This window comes from Hyla sarda, chromosome 4 (assembly GCF_029499605.1).
Source record: "Hyla sarda isolate aHylSar1 chromosome 4, aHylSar1.hap1, whole genome shotgun sequence".
In the NCBI taxonomy this organism is placed as follows: domain Eukaryota; kingdom Metazoa; phylum Chordata; class Amphibia; order Anura; family Hylidae; genus Hyla; species Hyla sarda.
Window position 1 is genome coordinate 394,878,848 of NC_079192.1, and position 11,686 is coordinate 394,890,533.

The 11,686-nt window shown below is 44.3% G+C and overlaps 1 protein-coding gene across 1 annotated transcript; it reads right to left on the reverse strand.

The window, feature by feature from the left end:
* Window positions 1–5,424: 5,424 nt before the first annotated feature.
* On the reverse strand, window positions 5,425–9,603 carry LOC130367115 (protein spinster homolog 1-like). The gene is made up of 2 exons (XM_056569502.1): window positions 9,430–9,603; window positions 5,425–7,104 (listed from the first exon to the last, which is right to left on the reverse strand). The coding sequence occupies exon 2, from the start codon at window positions 7,077–7,079 to the stop codon at window positions 5,553–5,555; it is 1,527 nt and encodes a 508-aa protein (XP_056425477.1). The 5' UTR covers window positions 7,080–7,104; window positions 9,430–9,603; the 3' UTR covers window positions 5,425–5,552.
* Window positions 9,604–11,686: the final 2,083 nt, after the last annotated feature.

Here is an 11,686-nt window from a genome sequence, read left to right on the forward strand (position 1 = left end):
CTCCCTTTAGGCAGCACATAGAGCCCCCTTTAGGCAGCACATAGTTAGATCCCCCCTTTAGGCATCACATAGTTAGATCCCCCCTTTAGGCAGCACATAGATTCCCCCATGTTAGGCAGCACATAGTTAGAGCCCCCTTTAAGCAGCACATAGAGCCCCCCTTTAGGCAGCACACAGATTCCACCATATTTGGCAGCACATAGTTAGAGCCTCCCTTTAGGCAGCACATAGAGCCACCTTTAGGCAGCACATAGAGCCCCCCTTTAGGCAGCACATAGATTCCCCCATATTAGGCAGCACATAATTAGAGCCTCCCTTTAGGCAGCATATAGAGCCCCCTTTAGGCAGCACATAATTAGATCCCCCCCTTTAGGCAGCACATAGATTCCCCCATATTAGGCAGCACATAGTTAAAGCCCCCCTTTAGGCAGCACTGGTTTCATTTCACAGCCAAAAAAGGTATTTTTTTTTTATTTGAACAACTGTCACACCAAATGTGATTTGCATTAGTGTGACAATGAGCAAAAAAGGTTGCCAGTGGAGTTCCCCTTTTAAGCAGAGGTCCCCAACCAGGGTGCCTCCAGCAGTTGCAAGACACACGGACTAAACTTATAGCCCTTTTAATACTGTAGTTAGTTGCTTAAAGGAAATTAAGTTTTACACCGGAGTATCCCTTTTAACCAGCGGTTCCCTCCCAACCAAGATGCCTCCAGCTGTTGCAAGACACAGGGACTGATATTTGAGCCCTAAAAAGGGCTTTTTTGAGTGCTGTCCTTAAAGCAGATGTTAGAATAGTGCTTTAGGAGTAAAGTGGACCCTGAATACACCACCTAGCAGCAACCTAGCTATCGCTTTTCCTATTACAGCAGGAGCAGCTTCTCTGTCCCTCCACTTTCTAAGCCTGCAGCATGCCGAATGAAGGTAAAATGGCGTCAGTGCAGGAGGTAGGAGGGTCTGGAAGGGAGGGACTGCTGCTGATTGGCTGTAATGTGTCTGCTGTCTGAAGTTTACCGCAATGTTAAAGTATAGGGGGCGAATCGAACTTCACATATGTTCGCCTGGCGATGCGAACGCGAACATGCTAAGTTCGCCGGGAACTGTTCGCCGGCGAACAATTCGCGACATCTCTACTCTGGACAGGTTTTGATAAATCTCCCCCATTGTGCTTACATTAGTAATAGTGCAATGAAGAACAAAGTCCAGCTCACCTCTCCGTATTCGCTGCTCGGACTGGTGCCCGGCAAGGCCCCCAGCAATGCTGAAGAAATAGACAGGAGATCCAGCACTACGATGAATTGCAGCTTTATTCGGATAGACAACACACGGTAAAAGCGATAGTCAGACGCGTTTCGAGCGCATGCGCTCGAAACGCGTTTGCTATCGCTTTTACCGTGTGTTGTCTATCCGAATAAAGCTGCAATTCATCGTAGTGCTGGACCTCCTGTCTATTTCTTCAGCATTAGTAATAGTGCCCCCACAGTAGTAATGCTCCCCAGAGTGCCCACATTAGTGATAGTCCATGGACGAGGCCATGTTTAATGACTGCAACTTAGCTGCACTGCCCAAAGTAGTGTGAAATCCACCGCCTGCTGTTCTCTCCCTCCACCATGCTTTACACTGCAGGTCTGCTCAAACAACTTAACCAGTGAGAGAGAATAAAATGTATCAATAGAGTGGGACAAGTGAGAGTCAATGAGTTTATCTTACATCTTCATATACACTATAGACTGTACATATATTGTGGAGAACCATACTGTTGAGCTATAAGGTCAGTGGCGGCCCGCAGGAGTCCCCCTGGGGGATGGAGGCCCTGGGCAATTGCCCCGTCTGCCCGGCTGTAACGCCGGCCCAGTCCACAGATGCAGGTGCCGGGTGGAAATGCGTCGTGGTCGTGGTGCAGCAGTGGATGGGGAGGTGACTCCGTCATGGCACCCCCCTTGTGAGTGGCACCCGGGGCGGGCCGCCCCCCCCCCCCCTTCTTACGTCACTGTATAAGGGTACGGCCACACGCAGTAATAATACTGATTTACATTTTACTTTGCTATATGATGTCAACTTTATATCTAGTTTCCCAGTAATGTCTAAAAAAAATAATCCTTTATAAAATACGGAGTGATAAAATTCTCTAAAACCTATAGGTTTATCTCCAGTGATGATACACAATATGAAGAATATCTCTCTGCTGCCCTCTGCTGGTAACTACAGGTAAGTAATACAAATCTATTAGAGCATTGGTTTTCCAAACTGTGAGCCTCCAGACCTTGCAAAACTACAACTCCCAACATGCCCTGACAGCTAACGTTAAAGGGGTAAAATACAGAGCAGCTTCAAAAAAATTAAAATAAAATAAAATATCCTCAGGTTATGTGTGGAATTGTAGCTCAGTTCAATTGAAATTAAAAGAGCCAAGATGTAATACCCGGCACAGCCTGAGGACAGAGGTGGCACTGTTTTTAGAAGAAATCAGCTCTGTTTTACTATTGCTTGATAAGCCCTTTAAATGGGGTGTTTAAAGATTAAAAGTTATCCTCCTAGATGACAGCTAGTTGATTGGGGAAGGATTTTTAAAAACTATCCCACCCACACTGAGGGATAGCTGACCTGAGAGTTCCCCCCCCCCCTTAGGGGTAGGTCAGAGCACTTACCCCTTTCACTGTTTAAGGCCACCAGGGATACTGACATTACCAGGTTACCCAGCATTTAAAATTTGATGGCCTCTGCAGGGGGCCCTGGGGACACTGAGGGACTCTGCCTGACAGGACAGGAAAGGTATGGGGAAACACCATGTCATTAAAAAGTATGTGGTAAGCTTGTGGGGGAAGTAGGGTATGGGGAGTGTAGCTGTGCGGTAATCAAAGGGTGCTTATTAACCCTTGCTATTCATGATGCCAGGGTGAGGGCTCCTCAATTAAGCTTTTCCTGCCGCCGCCATTCTCAGGAACGATAGGGAGGTAGATGATAATAAAGGATTGTCCACAACCGGTGAGCTTCTGTAAACAGCGTTAACTTTTACTGAAGATTTTCTGTATACTTCCTTAACACAACAGTCTCTTAGCATAACAACAGCTTCCTTTGGAGATTGACAATGGTTGAGACTTTAGCATTCAGATTCTTTTGGTATATTGCGCTGTTCCACTGGATTTAGGGGAATTAGTTGTGGCCCAGTAGTCACACTAGCATTAGCAGGAATTAGAGTAAAACTCACGATTTTCGGTTCTGCTGAGGCCGGAGGTTTTGAGGCCTAGCGTGTCTTTGAAAGTTGCGTAGCACACCATCCTTAGTCCGGCATCCACAAGAGCAGCAACCCAAGAGAGTGATAATTGGACGCAGCTCCCTTATATGGGCAGGGGCTGGACTAACGCTAATTGGTCCATACGGATGTCAATCACCATTACAGAGATTTGTGGGTAACACGTGACCCAAGGACCTCCTAAGGTCCTGCAACATACCATAGAGGTTACTAGCATGGTCACATGACCGAAGGTCCTGCGACGCTAAACAAGGTAAGTACTATACATTCCTATAAAATATAGATATAATTATTAATATATACATTTACTAACATTACAGTTACACTTAAGGAGAGGCGACTAGGGGCTGTCCCACCTGAGGAACCCTACCTGATCGTAGTTACTCTGACTTTGGGGACCTCTACACTAGGTACTGGATGCAATACGGTACCGGGACACCACAAGTATAAAAGTGTTATGGCTATGAGAAGGTGAGGAGGAAAAAAAACAAAAACCCCTCCCCATTCCTGGTCCTTAAAGGAGTAGTCCAGTGGTGAGCAACTTATCCCCTATCCTAAGGATAGGGGATAAGTTCTAGATCGCAGGGGGGGGGGGGGGTGTCCGACCGCTGGGGCCCTCTGCGATCTCCTGTACGGAGCCCCGACAGCCCGCGGGAAGGGGGCGTGTTGACCTCCGCACGGGGCGGCGGCCGACACGCCCCCTCAATACAACTCTATGGCAGAGCCGAAGCGCTGCCTTCGGCAATCTCCGGCTCTGCCATTGAGATGTATTGAGGGGGCATGTCGGCCGACCACTTCGTGCGGGGGTCGACACCCGCTATCTGGGCCGAGAGCCGGGGCCCCGTACAGAGAGATCGCAGGGGGCCCCAGCGGACGGACCCCCCGCGATCTCAAACTTATCCCCTATCCTTAGGATAGGGGATAAGTTTTTCACCACTGGACTACCCCTTTAAGGGAAGTCACTGCTCCCTCCTACTTGGCTGTGCTGCACCATAGAGCAACATAACAACGCCGGAGCGGGTGGAGACTACACTATACCAGGCAGGCCCTACTCTGCTAGACAAGAAATCTCCTATTCAAAGGATAGGGGAAAACATGTCTGATCACGGGGGTCTGGCCGCTGGGGACACCTGCGATCTCCACTGCAGCACCCCAGTCATCCGGTGGACGGAGCGAATTCCGCTCCATGCCAGATCACTGGCGATCACAGCCACCACATCCCCTCCATTCATGTCTATGGGCGGAGGCATGACGGCTGTGTGCTAGGGGCCGGCCACTCCTTGATCAGACATGTTATCCCCGATTCTTTGGATAGGGGATAACATACCTCGGGGCAGAGTACCCCTTTAAGCTAATTTCTCCCCATTTCTTATCCAATTCCCTCCATTTTATGTTCAGTCAATGAATATGAAATAGGGGGCGGTGGCTATATAAAATAGAGGGATTGGGCATTAAATAGGGGGGATTTCACCATTTGTTTATTATATCAAAATTACAATATTTACCTCCATAAACGAAATTGCACATTTTCCCTATATCGTGCAGCCCTAATACACACACACACACACATATACATACACAAACACATACACACTCACATATACACACAAACATATACACACAAACCCATCTACACGCACATATACACACAAACATATACACATACACAAACACATATACACACAAACACACACACATATACACACGCACATATACACACAAACATAAACACAAACACATACACACGCACATATACACACGCACATATACACACAAACATATACACAAACACATACACACGCACATATACACACAAACATATACACACAAACATATACACAAACACATACACACGCACATATACACACAAACATATACACACACACACATATACACACGCACATATACACACAAACATATACACAAACACATACACACAAACACACACGCACATATACACACAAACATATACACATACACAGACACACATATACACACTCATATACATACAAACACATACACACATATACACACACATACACAAACATATACACACATACACGCACTCATATATATCCCTCTTGTTATTAATGGTCTTTTTTATATCTTGAAAGGAGATTTACATTTTTCTACTTGGGGTTTGGACACAGTTTGGTAGGTAGAGAATATTTTTTAAGGGGGTAAAGTGGGACATAGAACAACAATTTTTTTCTTAATTTTTATTTTTTAATTAAGTAAAGCAATGACTTTTCCTCGTTCACTTTTAGGAGAGTCCTCACTATATCTATCGGCATTGTGGAGGTTACGGATCTCTGTAGTCTGAAGCGCAGTCCTCATCGGCAGGAAGCAGTGAGGAGGAGGAGGATGACGGAGGTTCTGATTCCATCTCTGCTTCTTTTTCATCCCTCTCTATAAACAGCGCAGTAGCCATGAAGAAGGCCCCTCCGATGACTGCCATTATGGTGCAGGTCATGAGAGCATACTCCAGGCTGCGGTATGTCAGAAGAGGGGATTTGGCATATCCTTGTACGTAGGTGTCAGATATCAGGCCGATGAGGTACGGGCTGCCGGCGTCACCTAGGAGGTGATAGATTGTCATCTGCACGGCCAGGGCAGAAGATCTCCTCCACGGAGTTACTACTTTTAGTATAATGTCAGATATGAGGGTGAAATTTACTGCCAGAAGAGTCTCTCCAATGAAGATGAAGATGTAGGTAGCAACGAGGCTGATGTTTCCAAAAGTCAATGCCAACAGAAGAAAAGGGGCGGAGAGCATCATCGCGCAGCCACACACAAGCGGGTCCGCCCGTGGGTTGGATTTGCGATATTTTTTGCTTATCTCCGACCCTGCTACAACTCCCAGAATGCCAGAGACGACTGTAATCACACCAAATATTGGGATGTCGTGATAATCACACGGTTCAGCGCGGCAAGGGTCCTTCTCTTGTAGGAGTGTTCGTGCGTGGGTCAGGTATGACGGACCCCATACACCTATGGCTCCCACTATGAAGGATACAGCTGACGATCCCATGGTGGTTAACATGAAGCTTCGATTTTTAAATAGTTTTTTCAGATCTGTTGCCCATTTGGCAAACTTCCGGGATTTGTTGTTCTTCTTCCCATTTGTAGTCGTTCTTGGAAGCTCCTTTGTGACCAAAATCATCAAAGCCACAGCTATGAGGCCAAGGCCAGGGGTGACCCGAAACGCCCAGTGCCAATCGCCGCTTGCTGCATCAGTCACTTTGGGCCCGATGATGTATCCCAGTCCGCAGCCTACAGGTATGACGGAGTAAAACATGTTCAGCATGCGGGTCCGCTGGTCACTTGTAAAAAGGTCTGCAATGATGGAGGGGGCGATGGTGCAGAAAGTCGCCTCTCCAGCTCCCACCAGTCCACTCGTCAGCAGGAAGAGCACGAAGTACCCGTCGGGGATGAATGACAGGGTAAGTGTCATGCTCAGCCAAATGGTGACTCCTGCGCAAACAGTATATTTCTTATTACAGTGGTCGCCCAAATATCCGGCAATTGGTGCGACCAGCACGTAGCTTCCAATGAACAATGTATTCAATAAGCCGGACAGACTAGCATTGGTGTCATATGCTTTCTGTATATAAGGCAGCACCCCCGCCACGCTGGAGCGATTTGCATAGATGAGCAAATTAACAAAGGCGAGGATCACTACGGTGATGATGGAACGTGCGGTGGACATCACGCTTAGAGATGGCAGGTTCTGCCTCTCAGGGATATCGCCCTTTTCTACATCCATATCACTATGGTCCTCCATTGCTTCTTCCTCCTCCTTCAGCAATGGGTCTTGTGGAGAGGCCATGGTCACAGGTCAGAGCCTGAAAACACTAGAGAGAGAGAGATAAGTGAACACATTAGACAACATGTCATCATTCCTGTCATTATACAATAGATCCTTCATACAGAGCAGAAATGTCCAGCACAGAACCACAAGATAACACTAAGACCATCACAGCCTCAGAAGAAGACGCTTCTCTATAAGTGTTTTATATGGAGACGTCTTCCCTGAGGTTACCAATGTCTGATAACCCTGAACCTGTCCGGTCCTAGTAATATCTGATAACCCTGAACCTGTTCGGTCCTAGTAATATCTGATAACCCTGAACCTGTCCGGTCCTAGTAATATCTGATAACCCTGAACCTGTCCGGTCCTAGTAATATCTGATAACCCTGAACCTGTCCGGTCCTAGTAATATCTGATAACCCTGAACCTGTCCGGTCCTAGTAATATCTGATAACCCTGAACCCGTTCAGTCCTAGTAATATCTGATAACCCTGAACCTGTCCAGTCCTAGTAATATCTGATAACCCTGAACCTGTCCGGTCCTAGTAATATCTGATAACCCTGAACCTGTCCGGTCCTAGTAATATCTGATAACCCTGAACCTGTCCGGTCCTAGTAATATCTGATAACCCTGAACCCGTTCAGTCCTAGTAATATCTGATAACCCTGAACCTGTCCAGTCCTAGTAATATCTGATAACCCTGAACCTGTCCGGTCCTAGTAATATCTGATAACCCTGAAGCTGTCTGGTCCTAGTAATATCTGATAACCCTGAACCTGTCTGGTCCTAGTAATATCTGATAACCCTGAACCTGTCCGGTCCTAGTAATATCTGATAACCCTGAACCTGTCTGGTCCTAGTAATATCTGATAACCCTGAACATGTCCGATACTAGTAATATCTGATAACCCTGAACCTGTCCGGTCCTAGAAATGTCTTATATCCCTGAACCTGTCCGGTCCTAGTAATATCTGATAACCCTGAACCTGTCCGGTCCTAGTAATATCTGATAACCCTGAACCTGTCTGGTCCTAGTAATATCGGATAACCCTGAACCTGTCCGGTCCTAGAAATGTCTTATAACCCTGAACCTGTCCGGTCCTAATAAAATCTGATAACCCTGAACCTGTCCGGTCCTAGTAATATCTGATAACCCTGAACCTGTCCGGTCCTAGTAATATCTGATAACCCTGAACCCGTTCAGTCCTAGTAATATCTGATAACCCTGAAGCTGTCCGGTCCTAGAAATGTCTTATAACCCTGAACCTGTCCGGTCCTAATAATATCTGATAACCCTGAACCTGTCCGGTCCTAGTAATATCTGATAACCCTGAACCTGTCCGGTCCTAGTAATATCTGATAACCCTGAACCCGTTCAGTCCTAGTAATATCTGATAACACTGAAGCTGTCCAGTCCTAGTAATATCTGATAACCCTGAAGCTGTCCGGTCCTAGAAATGTCTTATAACCCTGAACCTGTCCGGTCCTAATAATATCTGATAACCCTGAACCTGTCCGGTCCTAGTAATATCTGATAACCCTGAACCTGTCCGGTCCTAGTAATATCTGATAACCCTGAACCTGTCCTAGTAATGGCGGATTATAAGGGCTTGGCTATATGGTCACTGTGGTATGGGAAGTTCATACTGTAGATACAATTGGGCTATCCTGCTATATACATTTACTATAAATGAACCTTCCCCACCTCATTGGGATCTATCCATCCTCCATGGGGGAGATTTATCAAAACCTGTCCAGAGGAAAAGTTGCTGAGTTGCCCATAGCAACCAATCAGATTGCTTCTTTCATTTTTAACAAGGCCTCTGCAAAAGGAAAGAAGTGATCTGATTGGTTGCTATGGGCAACTCAGCTACTTTTCCTCAGGACAGGTTTTGATAAATCTCCCCCAATATGACTTTCTGTCACTAGTTGATTTTTCCCTTTCGGAGTACCCAGAGTTTTGCTATTGTTAGTACACACAGAATACTATTATATACTATTATAGTTCTGCCCTAATCTTTCTGTCATTATTTTACTACACCACCAAATCTTTCTCATGGACTTATATCCTTTAGAACTTCATGTATTAGGACTCATTTTATTGTTTTTTTTTTGGGGGGGGGGGGGGGGCGTAATTGTATTTTAGCACGTTTGCAAGAAAAATCTCTGGTCATGATAATATCTGTGCATTTTTTGTTTTGTTTAATGCCTAAGCCTAGTAGTGTCGCAATGCTATGAGAAATGTAACTTTTGTTATTTCTTTTGGCCATTCATTGCTTGTTTTTTTGCTAAAAAAAAAAAAAAACATTACCTGACAAACAAACAAAATGCCCTGTATATGTATGAATAGAAGCGGCTGCGACTTACCTTGTGGTTCTCTCTTCAGACAAGGAACGGTCAAAATCTCGAATTCTCTATCGCAAATAGAAACTCTAACAAACACTTTGCACCACAGGTTGTGAATGCAAAACACACTGAAGAGACTGCAGCCGGCGCGCACCTCCTTGTACAGCTTACGGTGACATCATCACAAGCATCTGTGACATCACAGGGTTCTAAACCATCTTCAGGTATCTATCTATATCTATATATATATATATATATATATATATATATATATATATAGATATATATATATACATATTTATTTGGGTATATATATATATATATATATATATATATATATTTACAGTATATATATATGCCTAGAGATGTATCAAGTACATAAAAACATATTTTTTTTAACCCCTTAAGGACCAATGACGTACCGGTACGTCATTGGTCCTGCTCTTCTGATATAACGCGGGGTTACACAGTAACCCCGCGTCATATCATGGCGGGCCCGGCGTCATAGTGAAGCCGGGACCCGCCTCTAATAGCGCGCAGCGCCGATCGCGGCGCCGCGCGCTATTAACCCTTTAGCCGCGCGCTCAAAGCTGAGCCGCGCGGCTAAAAGTGAAAGTGAAAGTTCCCGGCTAGCTCAGTCGGGCTGTTCGGGATAGCCGCGGCTAATCGCGGCATCCCGAACAGCTGACACGACAGCGGGAGGGCCCCTTCCTGCCTCCTCGCTGTCCGATCGCCGAATGACTGCTCAGTGCCTGAGATCCAGGCATGAGCAGTCATGCGGCAGAATCGTTGATCACTGGTTTCTTATGAGAAACCAGTGATCAACATAGAAGATCAGTGTGTGCAGTGTTATAGGTCCCTATGGGACCTATAACACTGCAAAAAAAAAGTGGAAAAAAAAAGTGAATAAACATCATTTAACTCCTCCCCTATTAAAAGTTTGAATCACCCCCCTTTTCCAATAAAAAAAAAAACACAGTGTAAATAAAAATAAAAATAAACATATGTGGTATCACCGCGTGCGGAAATGTCCGAATTATAAAAATATATCATTAATTAAACCGCTCGGTCAATGGCGTGCGCGCAAAAAAATTCCAAAGTCCAAAATAGTGCATTTTTGGTCACTTTTTATATCATTTAAAAATGAATAAAAAGTGATCAATAAGTCCTATCAATGCAAAAATGGTACCGTTAAAAACTTCAGATCACGGCGCAAAAAATGAGCCCTCATACCGCCCCATACACGGAAAAATAAAAAAGTTATAGGGGTCAGAAGATGACAATTTTAAACGTATTAATTTTCCTGCATGTAGTTATGATTTTTTCCAAAAGTCCAACAAAATCAAACCTATATAAGTAGGGTATCATTTTAATCGTATGGACCTACAGAATACATATCAGGTGTCATTTTTACCGAAAAATGTACTACGTAGAAACGGAAGCCCCCAAAAGTTACAAAACAGCGTTTTTTTTTCAATTTTGTCGCACAATGATTTTTTTTCCCGCTTCACCATAGATTTTTGGGCAAAATGACTGACGTCATTACAAAGTAGAATTGGTGGCGCAAAAAAAAAGCCATCATATGGATTTTTAGGTGCAAATTTGAAAGAGTTATGATTTTTTAAAGACAAGGAGCAAAAAACGAAAATGCAAAAACGGAAAAACCTCCGGTCCTTAAGGGGTTAAATATTACTCCAGGCCTGTCGTGTATATCGACGCACTTCACAGTGTCCTCTCAGTTGATATATTTTAATCTTTTGACCTTTTAATAAATACTTTTGTACCACACTTTGCCCTTAGGATTGTTTATTTATTGTGTTTTCCACCATTATAGTGGGTTCCACAGTATTCCCGTAGGTCTGGCATCTTTTTGCTCGCGCTTTGTCGCACCTTTGACATTTTTTATATTTATTGCAGTTTGACATGCTCGGCATGCTTACCTTTGAGGCTTTCTGCCCATTTTACATTTAATTTATCTTTAATTTACAGTCTTTTCTTTTATTTGCCACTAGTTTTTAGTTTTATTTCATTTCATTTAATTGATATACACTCTATTCACATGACACAATCCTATTTCATTATTTGTGTGTTTATTTCGTAGTTTTTTTAAATCATTTTTACAATATGTCTTATTATTTTTGAATTGTTATTATTAATAAATAACCATCACATTATACCATGTTTATATAATGAATGACCTCCTTATTCCTTTTTTGTCCATCACAGGCATTATGGTTGTTGTCTTGTCTGTGGTGTCTTTCTCAGCATGTATGCTCCG